The sequence below is a fragment of the Spermophilus citellus genome (genome assembly GCF_964194105.1).
Source record: "Spermophilus citellus genome assembly, chromosome: 12".
Taxonomy (NCBI): Eukaryota; Metazoa; Chordata; class Mammalia; order Rodentia; family Sciuridae; genus Spermophilus; species Spermophilus citellus.
The window spans coordinates 7924056-7940921 of record NC_138198.1 but is presented as its reverse complement, the minus strand read 5'-3'; the positions used below and the strand labels follow the sequence as shown (position 1 = coordinate 7940921).

Here is a 16866-nt window from a genome sequence, read left to right as displayed (position 1 = left end):
GCTGATAAAGTTATAGTCTGTAGAATATATAAAGAACCATTAAAGCTCAGCAATAAAAAAACAACAATCCAATTTAAAAATGGGCAAGGGGGTTGGCTAGCATGCATCACGGTTCAATCTCCAGTACCTCAGCACCACCAAAAAAAAAAAAAAAGGACTTGAGTAGATATTTCTCCAAAGAAAAATCACCAACAAGCACATAAAAAGATACTTCACATCATTAATCATTATGTAAATGCAAGTAAAAACCGCAATGAAATGCCACTTCACACCCACCAGGATGGCTTATGATGGAAAAAAAAAAAGGAAAATAACAAGTGTTGGTGAGGATGTGGAGAAGAACACTGCCCCTATGGAAAATAATTTGTTGGTTACTCCAAAAGTTAAATATAGGTCTGGGGGTGTAGCTCAGCAGCCGTATGCCCACGTGGTTAGTATGCGGCAAAGAACTGAAAACAGGTGTTCAACCGAACATTTGTGCACACATGTTCACAACATCACTATTTACAATGGCCATAGGTGGAAAGGATCCAAATGTCCATCAACTGATAAATGGATAAACTTTGGCCTCATACAGCAGAATAATGTTCAGCCCTTAAAAATCAATGAATACTGACCCAGGCTGCAATGAGGAGGAGACTCAAAAACATCACTCTCAGTAAAAAGAGGCCAGATTCGAAAGGTTGCATATTGTATGAGTCTATTTATATGAAATAACAAAGTACCCAGAATAGATAAACCCAGAGAGCCAGAGAGCAGACGGGTGGTCGTCCAGGGTTGAAGGGACAGAAGGGAACAGGGAATGGCAGCTTACAGAATGGAGATCCACTTTGGCATCATGAAAATATTTGGGGACTAGAGGTGATGGCTGCAAAACAATATGTATGCACCGAATGCCACTAACCTATACTTTAAAATGGTTCATTTTATGTTATCTAAATTCTACCTCAACTTAAAAAATAAATAAATAAATAAAGAGATAAGACTGATTTCTCCATTAGCCTGGACAGACAGCACAGAGACCTTCCATTCCCAGGCCTGAGATGAAAGCCGTCCTGGCTAGAATTCTGTTTTCCTGTTTTCCCCAGCACTTGGGTGGCCAGGTGGAGACACAGTGAGAGTCCTCTACCACCACCAAGCCACAGAGCTGGGACTCCAGGTAGCAGAAGTTAGGGTGAACAATGAACAGACACAGGAGGGACACAGAGAGGGAGGTGCTGCAATGAGAGGGCCCCTGAGAGACTCTGATGGAGCTGCTTGGAGGGAACCGCGTCCCTTACCTAGCACAGTTTGCAACTCTCCTCTGTGACAATTCCACTCTGTGCATTATCACAACCGTGGACATGAATGGTTACCAGCACCTGGTATTTGTTCAAGTCCTTGAGCCAGAGGAGCATAAGCCAGAAGCCACCTCCTTCCTGCACGCTGTCAGGGTGTGTGCCTCTGCCTGCTGCAGGTCAGAGGACACCTCCTGAAGTCTGGAAACCTGCATGTCACTGAGCTATGTGACATCTCCTCCGGCTGCCTCTGACTTAGTGCTGAGAATGTGGATCATGGTGTGACCTGCCCCGTCTACCATAGGAGAACAAAATAAGATGATGAATGTACAATTGCCCCTAAGGCAGGGAACACTGCCCAGAGGTCAGCCCCTATAGCAATGACCATCCCCATCCATAACTCCACAAACCAATTGGTGGACTTTGTCTTACCCTTACCCTGAATTTTAGGAGTTAGATTCTTCTAGTACACTCCATCAGGAAACATCATATGATGGCCCACGTTTATTCCCAACAACAAATCCCGCCATTCTTTTAAAATAGGACCTGGCAACACTAGCAGGGCATGATGCATACCTATAATCCCAGCTACTCAGGAGGCTGAGGCAGGAGGATCACAAGTTTGAGGCCAACCTCCACAATTTGGTGAGATTCTGTCTCAAAATAAAGTCACAAAAAGGGCTGGGGATATAGGTCAGTGGTACGGCATCCCTGGGTTCAGTCCCCAGAACCGGGTGGGGGTAAAAAATCAATCTGGCAAGTAGCAAGGTACTATGAGGAGATGGCCACAGAGAAGAAATTGCCCAGAGGTGGCAGGGTTGACACCAAGCATATCAAATCTCAGCCCAGATCTTAGGCTATTTGTGGCCATACCTGATGCCCACATGGCTCCAAACAAATGTGGGCTGCAGTTCCGAGGCTCACATCAAACATTCTGGCAATTAGGATGAGGCTTATGTCAAGTTGCTCCCTTCGAGACACCTCTTTTGAACAAAAATAGGGAGGTCTGCTTTCCCCTCTAGAAATCGGCCAAACGTTCTTCCCACCTCCCCCAGAAGTTCAGAAACTCACACAGGGAGAAGTCCTTGTCCTAAATTGATGAATCATTCTTCCTAAACACTTCATGACACTGCCCCCGTGGGGAGGACCCTTCCCCTAGCATTCAGCCTCTGGGGTCCTGGTCACCCAGACTTCAGTGTTCACATCTGACCACGGCAGGGCCTCCTCCCCTCCCACACACTCCACTGGCAACAACACAGCCAGCCCACTGGGCATGGCCACAAGCCTGCTCCACATCCCCAGGTACCCAGACACAGCTCTGCCGCAAGGAGTAGACATACCGACAATCCCATAGTCCATCTCACTCCTAAGGAAGAGGCACACAAAGAAAGAGCCCCCAGCAAGGAGGGCAGACAGAGCCCAGAGCGAAAGACAGACCACAGCGTCAGAGGGGCCATGCCAGGCGAGTCTCCAGCAATTCACCTTCCAGGCATTTCCAGAATCTGACCATCTCCCCACATCCTACAGGAGCCCTGTCTTCTCCCACCTGGATGGTGGCCCTTGCCTATGACTGGCTCACTGCCCCCAACTGCTGGCTACCAGGTTGGACCCTGTCAAAACTCCTGCCCTAGGGGCTGGGGTTATGGCTCAGCGGTAGAGCGCTTGCTTTGCATGTGCAAGGCCCTGGGTTCGATCCTGAGCACCACATAAAAATAAATTTTAAAAAAAGTTATTGTGTACAACTACAAAAAAAAATATATAAAAATATTTTGGGGCTGGGGATGTGGCTCAAGCGGTAGCGCGCTCGCCTCGCATGCGTGTGGCCCGGGTTCGATCCTCAGCACCACATACCAACAAAGATGTTGTGTCCGCCGAGAACTAAAAAATAAATATTAAAAATTCTCTCTCTCTCTCTCTCTCACTCTCTCTCCTCTCTCACTCTCTCTTTAAAAAAAAACAAACTCCTGCTCTCCTTTGTTCAGAACCCCAGTGTGGCTTCCAATCTCAGAGAAGCCCACTTCCCGGCTATACCTACGGGTACCCCTGATGGCCTCCTCCTCTCCCAACCCTATTCTCTGCACTCAGAGCACTCACTCACCCCTCTGTGACAAGACTCACCAGCCTGAGATGGGACTCCATCTGCAAGTGTGATTTCCCTACAAGAAACTCTGTAAGAGACGAGAGACCTGTCTGGCTAACCCCAGAGCTCTCCTGGCCAACTTCAAGCCCCTCGTAGAATTCACACCGACAAATATTTACTGAAAAATAAATGAAATTTTTTTTGTCACCAAAGTCACCTGCACTGCCTTCAAGCTCTTTCAAGCCAATTTAACAGACGATGTTTCCTAAAACCCTTCAAATGCAATAGGACAAGCAGCTAAAAGAGGAGCAGAGAGCTATGGTTGAAGGATGTTGGGTGCTTTAACAGAATCACTCTTCCCAGAGATTCAAATGCTCCAATCAAATCAGCAACCAGGTGAGAAGCCAGGTCATGGAGATATGGCTGAGGCAGCGGTGGAGGGCATGGGGTCTGGTCTCATCTTCCAGATGGAAGGCACAGGCACAAGGAGAGACAACAGCCCATGACCCAAGGAGTCTGTCGGAAAGTTAGACCTCTGAAAGGAGAGGACAGGTTCCCTACACCCGTGCAAGGCACCACATCCCCACCAAACAGAGTGCACAAGACAGTCAGGTGGCGACTGGCCTCCAGCTACCTCCTACCAGGTCCTGCCCCCAAATCCATCCCAGTTAAGTAAAAGCCTGAATTCCCAGGCCGTACTGCATGGAGGTCAGCGAAGACCAGCTGGCTGATGAGGTACCCAGTGCCACGAGCACCAGCCAAGGTCAAGGTGAGACTGGAGGAAGAATCTTGCAACGATTTGGGAAAGAGGTAACTCAGGTATGACACTCATGTCCCAGGGGCTGAAAAGAGGGTCTCCTTCCCCATCTGCTCCCACCCCCACACTGCCTCTTCCAGGGAATGTAGGATGAACCATCCCGGGGATGGCACCCATGCCCAGCCCAGCTGGGCTGTCCCCCCTTCTCTGCCCTCAAGGGGTGCTATGGGGCTTGGCGTCCCTGCAGCCGTGAATTAGAAGCAAGATGGGGCCCTAGAAAGAAGCTGCCCCCAGTCGAATCCTCAGCCCCAGATGCTGCCACTGTGAGGTGGGAGACCCTCTCTCCAACTCTCCCCAAAGCGAGGTTCACTGAAGGAACATAATGTGACCTAAGGTAGGACAAACGGAGGCTTTTGACTTCAACAGTTACTGTATTTATTTTTACAGTCACTGTGTATGGCTAGTTACACTAATGTTCTATTTCAGGCAATGATACGAAGTTTCCTTTTAAAAGAAATATTCACCAGAGCAAGGAGACCCAGGGAACTAAATGTGATGTGAGATCCTGGAACAGGAAAAGGACATCCAGGAGGGAAACCTGGTTAAGTTGATCTGAATAAAGCCTGCCGTTCAGTCAACAGCGGTGTGCCAGGGCTCTCTCCTTGGTTTCGACGCTGGCGCCGTGGTTACCATGTCAGATGTTAACTTTAGGGGAAGTGGAACGGAGGGCACAAGTAAGGAAACTGTCGTTTTTAAGCCCTTCTGCAAGTCTAAAGTTCCCGCAGAACACAAAGTGTAAAAACATGCAAACTTTTAAAAAGTGAGTTGAAATGTGAACTGTGAAGTAAACAATAGGCAGGTGGTCTGCAGGGCCAGGAAGAGGTCTGACTGTCCAAGAACACCTGGAGGTTGAGAAGCCCGAAGGGCTGCCCCACGCCTTCACTTTACATACAAGCAGTGATGCCGAGGGAGGCCCAGGGATCTGCCAGGGCTGTGGGAGCTACAGTGCCCTGCCTTGCCCACCAGGCCCAACTCCAACCTTCCCCCCACCGCAGCTCCGGCCCCAAGCCAACCAGGGATCCAGACCCACAACGGGGCTTTCCCTGCTCAGGGTTCACTTGGGAAAGGGACCCTTGATTAGAGGAATGAGAAAATATGTCCCATGGCTGACCCCCTTTCAGAACTCAGGGCCACCCCAAATAGGTGGCAGCTGATCAACTGCCTTTACTGAATCAAATTGCAAACCTCAGATAAGGAACAGGAGATAAGATCCCCCCCAAAATCTTCCTTCAAGCGTCTATCTCCTCTGCCTCTGCCTCTGGACCAATGCAGCAAAAACACCAACCCCTCAGGCCAGCTCCCAGTCCCTCTCCCCGGCTTGCCCTTTACTCCTGGGTTTTCCCCTGGCCTGAAAGTCCAGCTCAGAACTAGCCTTGCCTTCCCAGAGGGTCGCCCTGGGCACATGACAAAACCCTCTTACCTACCCCAATCTGGGCACTGAGTATACACAGCAACAGGGAGCTGACAGGTACCCAGCTGGTCCTGGGTGGGGACAGGGGAGAAGGAAGGGACCCCACCACTTTCAGGGACATTCAGAGCCAGCTTCCCAGCATATTGAGATCTGAGTACTACAGGCTCTCAGCCACTGTGGTGTGTCCAAGAATCCCTCTGAGGTGGGTGGCAATTGGTGGGTGTTGGTAGTGGCCCTGTTTGGGGCAGAGCCACACCTGGTCTCCCCTGTTCTGATAGCCTGGGGCATCTCAGGAGGGCCACCCAGGAGGCTCAAAAGATTTCAGTGAGCCATAGAGCCCCACACCCTCCTGAGGGATATCCCTATGACAGGCATGGAGATAGGATGCAGGCCCAGGGCTGACAAATGTAACCAGGCCAGGTCACATCCTGACCACCCAGCTCCCCACATGTTCAGGAGCCAGGCTGGACCAGAGGCCTTAGCTCACTTTTAAAAGCCACTGACCAATCACAGTTGAGAATAAGCAGGAGGGTCTCCTCTCTGGACAGAGGATCAGGGACCACCTACTGCCATACCCCCTGCCCTCCCTCCAGCCTGCTCCCGGGCATTGAAGACTGGAACCCCAGAGGGCACACAGCACTATCCAGCCCCAGGCCAGCCCCCACCCCCACCAGGCCCAAACACATCCCACAGGCAAAGTCAGATTCAAGAGAACCTGTTGGAGCAGTTTAGGCAGGAGGATCACCTCTTCCTCCTCCTCTTTTTACTTCTGGGTGGGAAGGGACCTCATCTTTGAAAACTAGGCACACGGCCAGATGGTGGAAATGGGCAAGGGCCAAGAGAGCGAGTTTCAGTATCTGGGCTCACCTCCTTCCCGGCTCCCCGTTTTCCTTAGAGAGCATAAGGTCATGTCAAAACTGGGGTGTCCCTGCCTGGGACAGAGAGGAGGGAAATGGGGAACCGCGAAGGCCAGAGAGGAGGCGGCAAAGCCACAACCCCCACCCCCCACACACAGAGACACCGTTCTGTCACCGCACTCCCGCCCAGGCCCGCAGGCCGCCGGGACTAGGAGCTGCGCGGAGACCGGGGAGGGGTCCTGCCCGCCAGGACAAGGTCCGAGGGAGCTCCCGTGCCCCGGCGGAGGGTGGGGGCCCCGGCCGCCACCTCGCCAGAGTCCCCTCGGCGGCCCCAGCCCTGCCAGCTCCGGAGCCCGCCACTCGCTCCTCTCCGGGGACCCGCGCCCGGCTGCGCGCCTGCCTCTCCCGGCCCGGCCGCCCCGAGCCCGCGCGGGGAAAGTTCCTGCAACTTCGCAGGGGGAGGCGGCGGGGGCGCCGGGCCTGGGCCTCCCTCCGGTGCCCGGCCTCCACGGCCGCCGCGGCCCCGCTGTCAGCCGGCCCGGCCCGGGCCCGGAGCCCCAACTTCCCGGCGCCGCGAGCCCACCTCCCGGCCCGCGGGCCTCGCTTTGTGCGCGGCGGCCGGGGGCGCCCGGCGCGGGCCCAGCGCCCAGCGCCCCCGCCCTGGGCACAAAAGGGCGCGCGGCCCGGCCCGGCCAGACCCGGGCGCCCGGAATGCGGCGGCGGCCGGTCCCCGAGCCGGGCCTGGGGCGCGCAGCCGGAGGCGCGGGGCTTGGCCGGGCGGGAGCCGGGCCCGGCCAGGCGGGGGCCACGGCGCGCTCACCTGCCGTGGAACCAGTCCTTGCAGGCGTCGCACTCGATCATGAAGCGGGTAACGTCGTAGGGGAGCCGGCAGACGCAGTACACGGGCACCGTCGCCATGTTGCCGCGCCGCGCCGCCGCTCGCCCCGCCGCTGCGCTGCCCGGGTCGGGCCGGGCCGGGCCGGGGGCCGGGCCGCGCGGGGGCGGCGGGGGCGGCGGGGCGCAGGCGGCGCCGCGGCCGGGAGGGGACGGGGACGGGGGCGCACGACAGCCCCCGCGCGCGCTCCCGGCCGGGCGCGTCCACACAATGCCGGCGCGCTGGCTGGAGGGGCCGCGCCGGGAGCCGCCCGCCGGCCCGCGGGGCGCAGGGCGCGAGTGTGCGCGGGGCCGGGCCGCGCGCGGGACACAAAAGGGAATGGACGCGCGGGGGCGGCGGGCGGGGAGCCGCGGCCCCACCGAAGGGACCCCCGGCCGCCGAGCGGCCTCTACGTCAGCGCCCCGGGTGGCGCCGCCTCCGCCCGCCGGCCTGGGCCCCGCTCCCGCCGCCGGGAAGGCGGGCCGGGGGAGAAGGTGGGCCGGAGGGTCCCGGGGGAGAAGGTGCGCTGCGGGGACCCCTTGGGAGAAAGTGGGCCGGGGAAATTCCGAGGGAAGAAGATGGGCTGGGGGCACCCTGGAGGGAAAAGGTGGACCCGGGGCGCCGAGAAAAGGCAGGCTGGGGAGCCTTCCCTGTCCCTGGCTACAGGAGGAGAGCCCGCAGGATGTCCTTCCTCGTCCAGAAAGCCAAGAAGCAACTCCTTCGCCCTAACTTTTTTCTGACCCCAGAGTGAGGCGGAGAGGGGACTGTTCCTCTCTTTTCTTGGGCCTTGCTGCCTCTCTCCCATCCCGAGTTCCGAGAGAGTTTCTGGCTCGGCTACAGCTTCCCCTTCCCCTCCTCACTGGCTGGGGGCTGCTCCACTCCCTCCCTCGAGCCCATGGACTTCCCTCATGCTCAGCCCCCCGCCCCCCGGACGAGGGGGACAAAAATCAGGGGACCTGAGAGCGCGCTGGCATGGGTCAGCTCTGTAACGAGACAGCTTACCTGACGTTTGTGCTGCCAAGAAACCTCGGTTCGAGCCCCCAGACTTAGGGTCTGGGAGGACAGCCTAGCCACCGCATCTGTGCAGCAGAAATGGGGAGGCAGAGCCCAAGGGCTAGGTTGTGGCTGTCGCCCCTGCAGCCTGAGCCCCGAACTGGATCTCTGGCCTCACCTGCTGTGTTCAGGGGCTTTGGTGTGTGGGGGAGAGAAAAGGTGTCCTCTGGGGGACGGAGGCCCTTGACCCCTCCCTAGCTGTGGCATCCTTTGGGCACCCCTGCTGGGTAAGAAATCTGCCTGCCTCCCTCACCCTCTTCTTTCCCTTTCCCCCTGTGGCACAATTTACATAAAATGGGGAAATGCTGATGGCTGCAAGTGAATCCCAAGTCCTCAGGCCTCCAGGTCCCTCACAGCACCTGGAGGAGGCACAGTCCAGCACGACTGCCCAGCGGGCACCTGCCTATGGGCTTTGCATCCCAGGGAGCTCCATGAAGGTCCTCCCTCCCACTGAGTCACAGACTGCCCTCAGAGTCCACCACCCTCCCCAAACAGGTGGCCCCTTAACCTGTGAAAGGGCCTAATTAGCTCCAGGACAAGCATGAGGAAAGTGAAGGGTGGGAAAAAGAACCTGGGAATAAGGGTAGGGGCACCCCCCCCACACACGCACACCCGAAACCTCTGAGCTGCCCAGGATGAACATAACCCTCCCTGCCTCCTGCCTCAATTCCAATGTCACCTTTGGTTTCCTTCCTCGTGGGTGGTTTTTTTACTTACTTCGGCTCTGGTAAAGGAATAACTATTAAGCCATTGTCCAGCATTAGCACCTTGGTGTGAATTCCTGCAGAAAAGGGGGGTCTGAAAGGAGGCCCAGAGGAAGCCCTGCTGGGGAGGGTGCTGCCCAATTACCTAAAGGACACACTTCCTTTCCTGTGACAGCAGTGCCAAAGCAGTAGTAGAGCACAGTGGCCAAAACCCCGAGTTGTCTAGTCACCAAAGCTAGAAACTTCTGGAGGCCCTTGTGTGCAAGGAACAGCAACTGTGGGCAGTCTTCCCTTTTGAACTCTTCCATTTTCTTGTTCACAGATGACGATTATAGTCACCAACACTTACCAAATGCCTCCTAGACACTACGCTCCGGTTCATCACCAGGGTTACTAGTCTTAAGCCATACTGCCTGGGTCATGGTGTCGGTGCCATTTTACAGAAGTGAAAACTGAGGGCCAAAGCAATTAAATGCCTAGCCCAAAGAGGAGCTGCCTGGTAAGAGGTAGGAGGAAGTAAGCAAGCAAAGCCCCCACATTTCCCCAATGCTGACCCTGTGGCCCCTGAGCCTCTCAAGCTTCAGCCTGCCTCCTTTCAGAATGTGCCTGGAAAAGCCCTCCCTCTGCAAGTTTCTCAGGCACTGATCACTGAGATGCTGTCCATCCTCCCTTCCCACAGGATGGTCCCCTCTCTGCAGCTGACCACGACCAACACACCTGCTCTATGCATGTCCACCTGACACTTTCCTGGTACTCAAAAATTTTCCAGGCCAGCTGCCATCTGCAGCACCAAACAGGCCTTCTCTGATACCTTCCCTGTTTTCTCCTTTCTCTCCATCTCCTGCAAATGCACCTTTCCTCCCTTCTCCCAACACCCCCCTATTTAGATATTTGTTGAGCACCTACTGTAGACATTGAAGGCTCAGCAGAGTCTCAGCTTTGTTAGAATCCTCCCTGGAGTGAAGGGAGCCAGTGGGTGTGTGTATACATTTGTAAATGCAGGGAACAGATGGGGAAAAGGAAGGAGTTGAGGGGTGCACAGAGATGCCTCTGAGAAGGGGATCTGGGAGAGGGGGTAAAGGGAGGGAAGTGAGCTTCCCATACTGAAGGGGGTGGGAGGAGGACCCCCAAGCAGGGGGGATCAGTAGTCCCCAAAATTCAGGGGGCATCCTGACCCTCAAAAGAATGGGTTAACGTTCATGTCTGTGGTAAGGGGAGGAAAACGCCTCTGTCTCGGTCAATGGCACAGGGCTGCAATTGGAGTGCCAGGGAAGGCCCCAAAACTTGGTAGCCCCATCTGCTTGTGCTATCTGGACCCCAATGCCTGCCCACCAAGCCCTCCCCGTGCCCTTGGGCTCAGGGGCAGTTCAGCATCCACGAATCTGTTGCAGGGGTAGGGAGCATGGGCTCACTAGCTGTGTGGCCCCCCACACTGTCCCTGCACCCTGGCACTCCAGTGGCAGCATAGTTGCAGCCTACACGCCAGGCTGCACACCAGCACAGCTGTTTGAGGCAGACCCATTTTTTTCCCCTTTCAACTCAGAGGTAAGCGTCACCCATTCCAGTGCCTGTTTTTCTCAGGCATGCACCCTCTTGCCCCTTTGCATGACGGAGTGCTAGTGCAGGTTTCTTTTAAATTGTGGTTAAAGATGCACAATTTAAAATTGACCTTTCTGGGGGTGGGTACCAGGGATTGAGCTCAGGGACACTTGAACACTGAGCCACATCCCTAGCCCTATTTTGTATTTTATTTAGAGACAGGGTCTCCCTGAGTTGCTTAGCGCCTCACCATGGCTGAGGCTGACTTTGAATTCGCTATCCTCCTGCCTCAGCTTCCCAAGCCATGGGACTACAGGTACGCGCCATCACACCCAGCTAAAATTTACTGTTTTAACTTTTTTTTTTCGATGATGGGGATTGAACCCGGGGTTCCATGCATGCTAGGTGCATGCTGTACCATTGAGCTACAACCTGGCCCATATGAACCATTTTAAATGTGCAGTTTTGTATTAAACACATTCACACTATGGCAGCCACCAACAACCATCTCCAGAACCTTTTTCATCTTCCCTGAGACTTTGTCTTTCTTACAATAACTCCCTACTGTCCACTCCCCCTGTCCCTGGCAACCATCATTCTATATTCTCACTCTATGAATTTTACTACTCTAGGGGCCTCATACAAGAGGAATCACTCGGAATTTGTTTTTTCACGACTGCTTCTGTCACTTAGTAAAATATCCTCAAGTTGCATCCATGCTGTAGCACATATCAGAATTTCCCTCCTTAAGACTCAAAAACATTCCATTACATGTGTGTTTGTGTGTGAATGTGTGTACTGTGTGTGTACATTGTGCAGGTGTATATTTTTATTGCATGAATATATATATATATATATGCATGTATACATATGTACACTATACACACACACACACATACACATACCACATTTTAAACATCCATTTGTCTATCGGTAGACACTTGGGGTTGCTTCCACCCTTTGCTATTGTGAATAACACTGCAATGAACATTAATATGTCAATGTCTATTCACTTCTTTGGGGTATATTTTTAGAACTGGAATTGCTGGATTATGTGGTGATTTTTTTGAGGCACTAACCAGACCATTTTCCACAGTGGCTGCAGTGCATTCCCACCAACAATTCATGAGTTCTAATTTCTCCACATCCATGCCAACACTCATAGATTTAGTTTTCTCTTAGTTTTGTTGTTTTTGTTTGGTAATAGCCACCCTAATTGGTCTGAGTTGGTATCTTATTGTAGTTTAACTTTACATTTCCATAATGATTAATGATGTTGACAACTTTTCCTGTGCTTTTTGGCCATCTACAGATTCTTTGGAGAAACATCGATTCAAATCCTTAGCCCATACTTGAATTGGGTTGTTTTCTGGGTGTTAAGTTGTAGGGATCCTTTATTTATTGTGGATATTAATCTCTTAGATGTATGATTTGCAAATGTTTTCTCCTGTTTTGTTAGCTGCTTTTTACTCTGTTAATAATGTCCTTTTATGCACAAAAGTTTTTAATTTTAATAAAGTCCAAATTTTCTATTTTTTTTTTTTTTTTTGTTACTTGAATGTTTGGTTTCATATCCAAGAAATTGTCACCAACTCCAATATCAGGAAGATTTTTCCTTATATTTTCTTCTAAGATTTTTCTGGTTTTGGCTCTTGTGTTTAGATCTTTGATACACTTTGAGTTAATTTTTTATATGGCATAAGGTAATGCTCCAAATTCATTGTTTTGAATACAGATATCTGCAACCATTTGTTAAAAAGATTGTCCTTTCCTCACTGAATGGTCCTGATCCCCTTGTTGAAAATTATTTGATCCCCTTTTGAGATTTCTGGTACATGTGGGGGTTTATTTCTGGCCTCTCACTTATATTTCATTTGCCAGTATATGTGCTTTTATGTCAGTACCACATGGTTTTGATTACTGTAGCTTTGTAGTAAGCTTTGAAATCAGGAAGTGCGAGTTCTCCAACTTTGTCTTCTTTTCCAAAATTATTTTGGCTAGTTGGGGTCTCCTGAGGCTACATATGAATTTTAGGTTGGATTTTTTTCTTAAAAAAAATGTATTTCTGAGGGTTGGTTTGTGGCTCAGTGGTAGAGTGCTTGCTTGCCTAGCATGTGTGAGGCCCTGAATTCGATCCTCAGCACCACATAAAAATAAAATAAAGATATTGTGTCCATCTACAACTAAAAAAAAAAAAAATTATATTTCTGAGGGCTGGTTTGTGGCTCAGTGATAGAGTGTTTGCCTAGAATGTGTGAGGCCCTGGGTTTAATTCTCAACACCACATGTAAATAAAATAAAGGTCCATTGACAACTAAAAAAATATTTTTAAAAAAATGTATTTCTAAAAACCAGATCATTGGGATTTTGATAGGGATCACTGTGAATCTGTAGAGTGATTTTAAGAGACTGACTTCTAAACAATATTAAGTCTTCTAAACCATAAACACAAGCTGTCTATCCATTTATTCGCATCTTCTTTAATTACTTTCATCAATGTTTGATCATTTTCAGTGGATAAGTCTTTTGCTTCTTTGATTAAGTTTATTCCTCAGTATTTTTTATGCTTATAAATGAAATTATTTTCTTAATTTTCTTTTTAGATTGTTCATTGCTAGTGTATGGGGAGGGGACTGATTTTCATATGTTGATTTGTATCCTGCTCTTTGTTGAATATAAGTTATTAGTTCTTTTTTTTTTTTTTTTTTTTTTTTTTTTTTTTTTTTTTTTTTTGATATGAGGGATTGAACTCAGCGGCATTGAGCCACATCCCCAACCCTTTTTGTATTTTATTTAGGGACAGGGACTCGCTGAGATGCTAAGCACCTTGATTTTGCTGAAGCTGGCTTTGAACTGGTGATCTTTGAACTCGTAATCCTCCTTCCTCAGCCTCCAGGGCCGCTGGGATTACAGGCATGCGCTACCAAGACTGGTGTGTTATTAGTTCTAAAAGGTGTGTGTATACATGTGTAAAATCTTTAGAGCCATCCTGACATCCCATTTGGGTAATTGACCCTGTCCTCCGAGGTCACTCCCTGTGAAGGCTTCCCTGATGCCCTCTTTCCCCCACCTGGTGTATGCTCCTCACTTGCACTGCTTTTCTCCTCCACAGAACCTTCTACTGCTGGGCGGGCGCAGGCCTGTAATCCCAGCGACCTGGGAAGGTGAGGCAGGAGGATCACAAGTTCCAGGCCAGCTTCAGCAACTTAGCAAAGCCCTAAGCAACTTAGCAAAACCTTATCTCAAAATAAAAAATAAAAAGATCTGGGGATGTGGCTCAGTGGTTAAATCCCCCTGGGTTCAATCCCAGTATCAAAAAACAAAATGAAGGAGTCTACTACCATTGCTGTTGTGGTTGTCCTTGAATTTCTTCTTCTTTCTCCTGCACAGGGCATTGAACCCAGGGCCTCCTGTATGCTAGGCAAAAGCTCTACCACTACACTGTATCCCCTGCCTTATTTATTTATTCGTTTATTTATCTTGAGACAGGGTGTCACTAAATTGCTGGGGCTGGCCTTGAACTTGCCAACCTCCTGCCTCAGCCTACAGAATAGCTGGGTTTACAGGTGTGTGCCATAGCACCCGGCTTGGATTCATTGTTTCCTGTGTGTTTTCACATGACTGTCCTTTCCCCACTCAGTATAGTTCTACAGCCCTGGGAGGACACCGTCCCCTTGGGAGTAAGCACAGCACTGCCGCCTGCAGACCCTCCAGAGTGACCAGCTGGTGGTAAAGGCCCAAAGGACATCTGTCTTCATGGGGAGACCCTAAGTCATTCTTTCCAGATGCATGGGTCTGGGGTGCTTGTGTAGGGCCTACTGTGGTCACTTGGTTAAGACCTTCAGCCTGAATCCCCTTGTCAGCTAGCAAGGCAGGGCTGGCTACAGTTCTTGCTACCTAGGCGGCCTTACTGTCCGTGGAACCCTTTGCATTCTGGTTGGCTTGGGCCACTTCCAGTTTGGGAGGCCAGAGGGGGGAAAATGGGTGCATGCACTGGCTGAGTCCCAACCCTGCTGAGGGTCAGGGAGCACGGTGGCCCTACCATGGTCTCAGACACCTCCACTTTCCAGGACAGTGGCACATTCAGTGTTGCAGAGTCCTGGGCTGCATAAAAAAGGACCACAGACCTAGACAGCAGACATTTAGTTTCTCCAGTTTTGGAGGCTAGAAGTCTGAGCTCCAGGTGTCTACAGGGCCACACTCACACAGGTTCTAGGGAAGGATTTGTTCCAGACACTGTCCATCTTCTGGTAGTTGCTTGGCCTATGGTAGTCACTCCAGTTTTCCCAGAGGATTCTCCCTGTGTGTGCCTCTCCTGTGTCCATATTTTCCCTTTTTATAAATTCACCAGTTGTCCTGGATAAGGGCCCAACCTACTCCAACATAACCTTGTCCTAATTCAACTAATTATATCTGCAAAGAACCTATTTCCAAGTAAGGTCACATTCTGAGTGACTGGGGGTCAGACTTTACCATATGAATTTGGGAGAGGGCTGGGGATGTGGCTCAAGTTGGTAGCGAGCTCGCCTGGCACGCGTGTGGCCCGGGTTCGATCCTCAGCACCACATACAAACAAAAGATGTTGTGTCCGCCGAAAAACTAAAATAAATAAATAAATAAATGTTAAAAAAATTCCCTCTCTCTCTCTCTCTCTCCCTCTCTCTCTCTCTCTCTCTTAAAAAAAATGAATTTGGGAGGGACATGTATCTACCCTAGCACAGGGTGAGGCATCTTATTGAAAAACCTCTTCCTGTCCCCACCTGTAGGCCATTGAGTCACCTTAGCCTGAGCCATGCTAGCGGGGCACACAGGGCCTGGGTAGGAGGCCCGAGCACCCCACCATGGTTCCCCAGGGCACAGAGCAATAAGTGAACAGCTCCCAGCACCACAATGTGAAGGATGCAGGCAGGGTTGGCAGGTCAGCAACCAACGGGCTAGGTCCACTCCGTCAAGTAGCAAATAATTTTTCCGCCCAAAATATGATGTGTGGGGATGGGAGTGGGACAATAACAAATTAGTGCCTTCTTGGAAGAAGTGAGGCTAGATTAAATCAATAGAAGAGAGAGCCTCCTGATCCACCTAAGGATGCCCTCCATCAGGAAAGGACTGGCCCCTCCTGTTTGTTCCTGTAGGGCAGCTGGAGGTGGGATGCAGAGAGAGTCCCCAAGGCTGAGCCAACACTCCTGTTGTCTCTGCAAGTGGTGATATGGATTAAGTTATAGACCGTGAATTATTTCTTAAAATGCTTGCCTTTGGCCTGACGGAGGGATCATAAAAGAACCAGGGGACATTTGAAGTTCCTGTCAAAAGAAAAATAAAGAAACAGAGCAAATTAGACATAAGACATGTTCACCAGCGCTAAAAATTAAAGTCACACAAATGAAACCCCATCTTTACCTGTCAAATTGGCAAAGGCCAGTCTCCCCCTTCCTAGCAGGCAGGCCTCTACAGACAAATGACTCCTGGGCCCCAGCGGAATGGGGGGGAAACAGGGGCGATGCCATGTTGTGTCTTGGGGCCATACTGGTGAGAGCAGTTCCTTTTGGAGAGATGTTCACCAGGAATAATGGCATTGACAGTCACAGGATCCACCCATACAGTGGCACGGACACCTGGAGTCCCCAGGCTTCTGAGCACACCCATCTTGTCTCTCAGTGATACCCCAGACTCTGGCCTGAGGATGACCTTGGATTCCCCCCCACCCCAATCAATGACTTACTGTCAGACCTCCATCCTCTCCTTCTGGCCTGAGCCCTCTCATTGCTCTGTCACTCAGCAATCACCCAGCTCATTTTCCTCATTTTCATGCCTGAAATACTCTCTGCCGGGCTGGGGATGTGGCTCAAGCGGTAGCGCGCTCGCCTGGCATGCATGCGGCTTGGGTTCGATTCTCAGCACCACATACAAACAAAGATGTTGTGTCCGCCGAAAACTAAAAAAAAAAATATATATATATTAAAAAATTCTCTCTCTCTTTAAAAAAAAAAAACCAAAATATTCAATATATGAAATACTCTCTGCCATGCTGGGGATCAAACCTAGGGCCTCATGCATACTATGTAAGTGCTCTACCACTGAACTACCTCTCCAACCCACCTGAAATATTTTTAATTGTACACACGGTAGGGTACGCCCCCCATTCAAATGTAAATGCCACAAAGGCAGGGTCCTTATGCCTTCTACTCCTTGGGGCCCAGGGCAGGACCTGACACCGATGCTTCTTAAGAATTTGTTGAGGCTGGTCATGGTGGCAC

The 16866-nt window shown here is 51.2% G+C and overlaps 2 protein-coding genes across 10 annotated transcripts in view; one reads left to right on the top strand and one right to left on the bottom strand.

The window, feature by feature from the left end:
- PHF2 (PHD finger protein 2) overlaps nt 1-7396 on the bottom strand; it is a 94279-nt gene extending 86883 nt beyond the window's left edge. For both annotated transcript variants that reach the window (XM_081263244.1, XM_081263245.1), the window contains exon 1: nt 7263-7396. In XM_081263244.1, the coding sequence (XP_081119370.1) occupies nt 7263-7360 (98 nt within the window). In that variant the 5' untranslated portion in view covers nt 7361-7396. The remainder of the gene's footprint in view (nt 1-7262) is intronic.
- Nucleotides 6349-15246, top strand: LOC308631772 (uncharacterized protein; the record flags this gene model as incomplete). 8 transcript variants are annotated; one of them, XM_081263248.1, is made up of 6 exons in its annotated part: nt 7359-7837; nt 9396-9579; nt 10465-10618; nt 10829-10928; nt 13410-13571; nt 14258-15246. In XM_081263248.1, 2 exons carry the CDS (start codon nt 7359-7361, stop codon nt 9397-9399), a joined length of 483 nt encoding a protein of 160 aa, XP_081119374.1. In that variant the 3' UTR covers nt 9400-9579; nt 10465-10618; nt 10829-10928; nt 13410-13571; nt 14258-15246. The 8 variants fall into 8 exon arrangements, 7 of the variants coding, with proteins under 7 accessions (XP_081119374.1, XP_081119378.1, XP_081119372.1 ...); XR_014018333.1 differs by lacking the exons at nt 7359-7837; nt 10465-10618 and adding an exon at nt 6349-6698 and having other exon boundaries at nt 9396-9572; XM_081263252.1 differs by lacking the exon at nt 10465-10618 and having other exon boundaries at nt 7359-7810; nt 9396-9572.
- Nucleotides 15247-16866: the final 1620 nt, after the last annotated feature.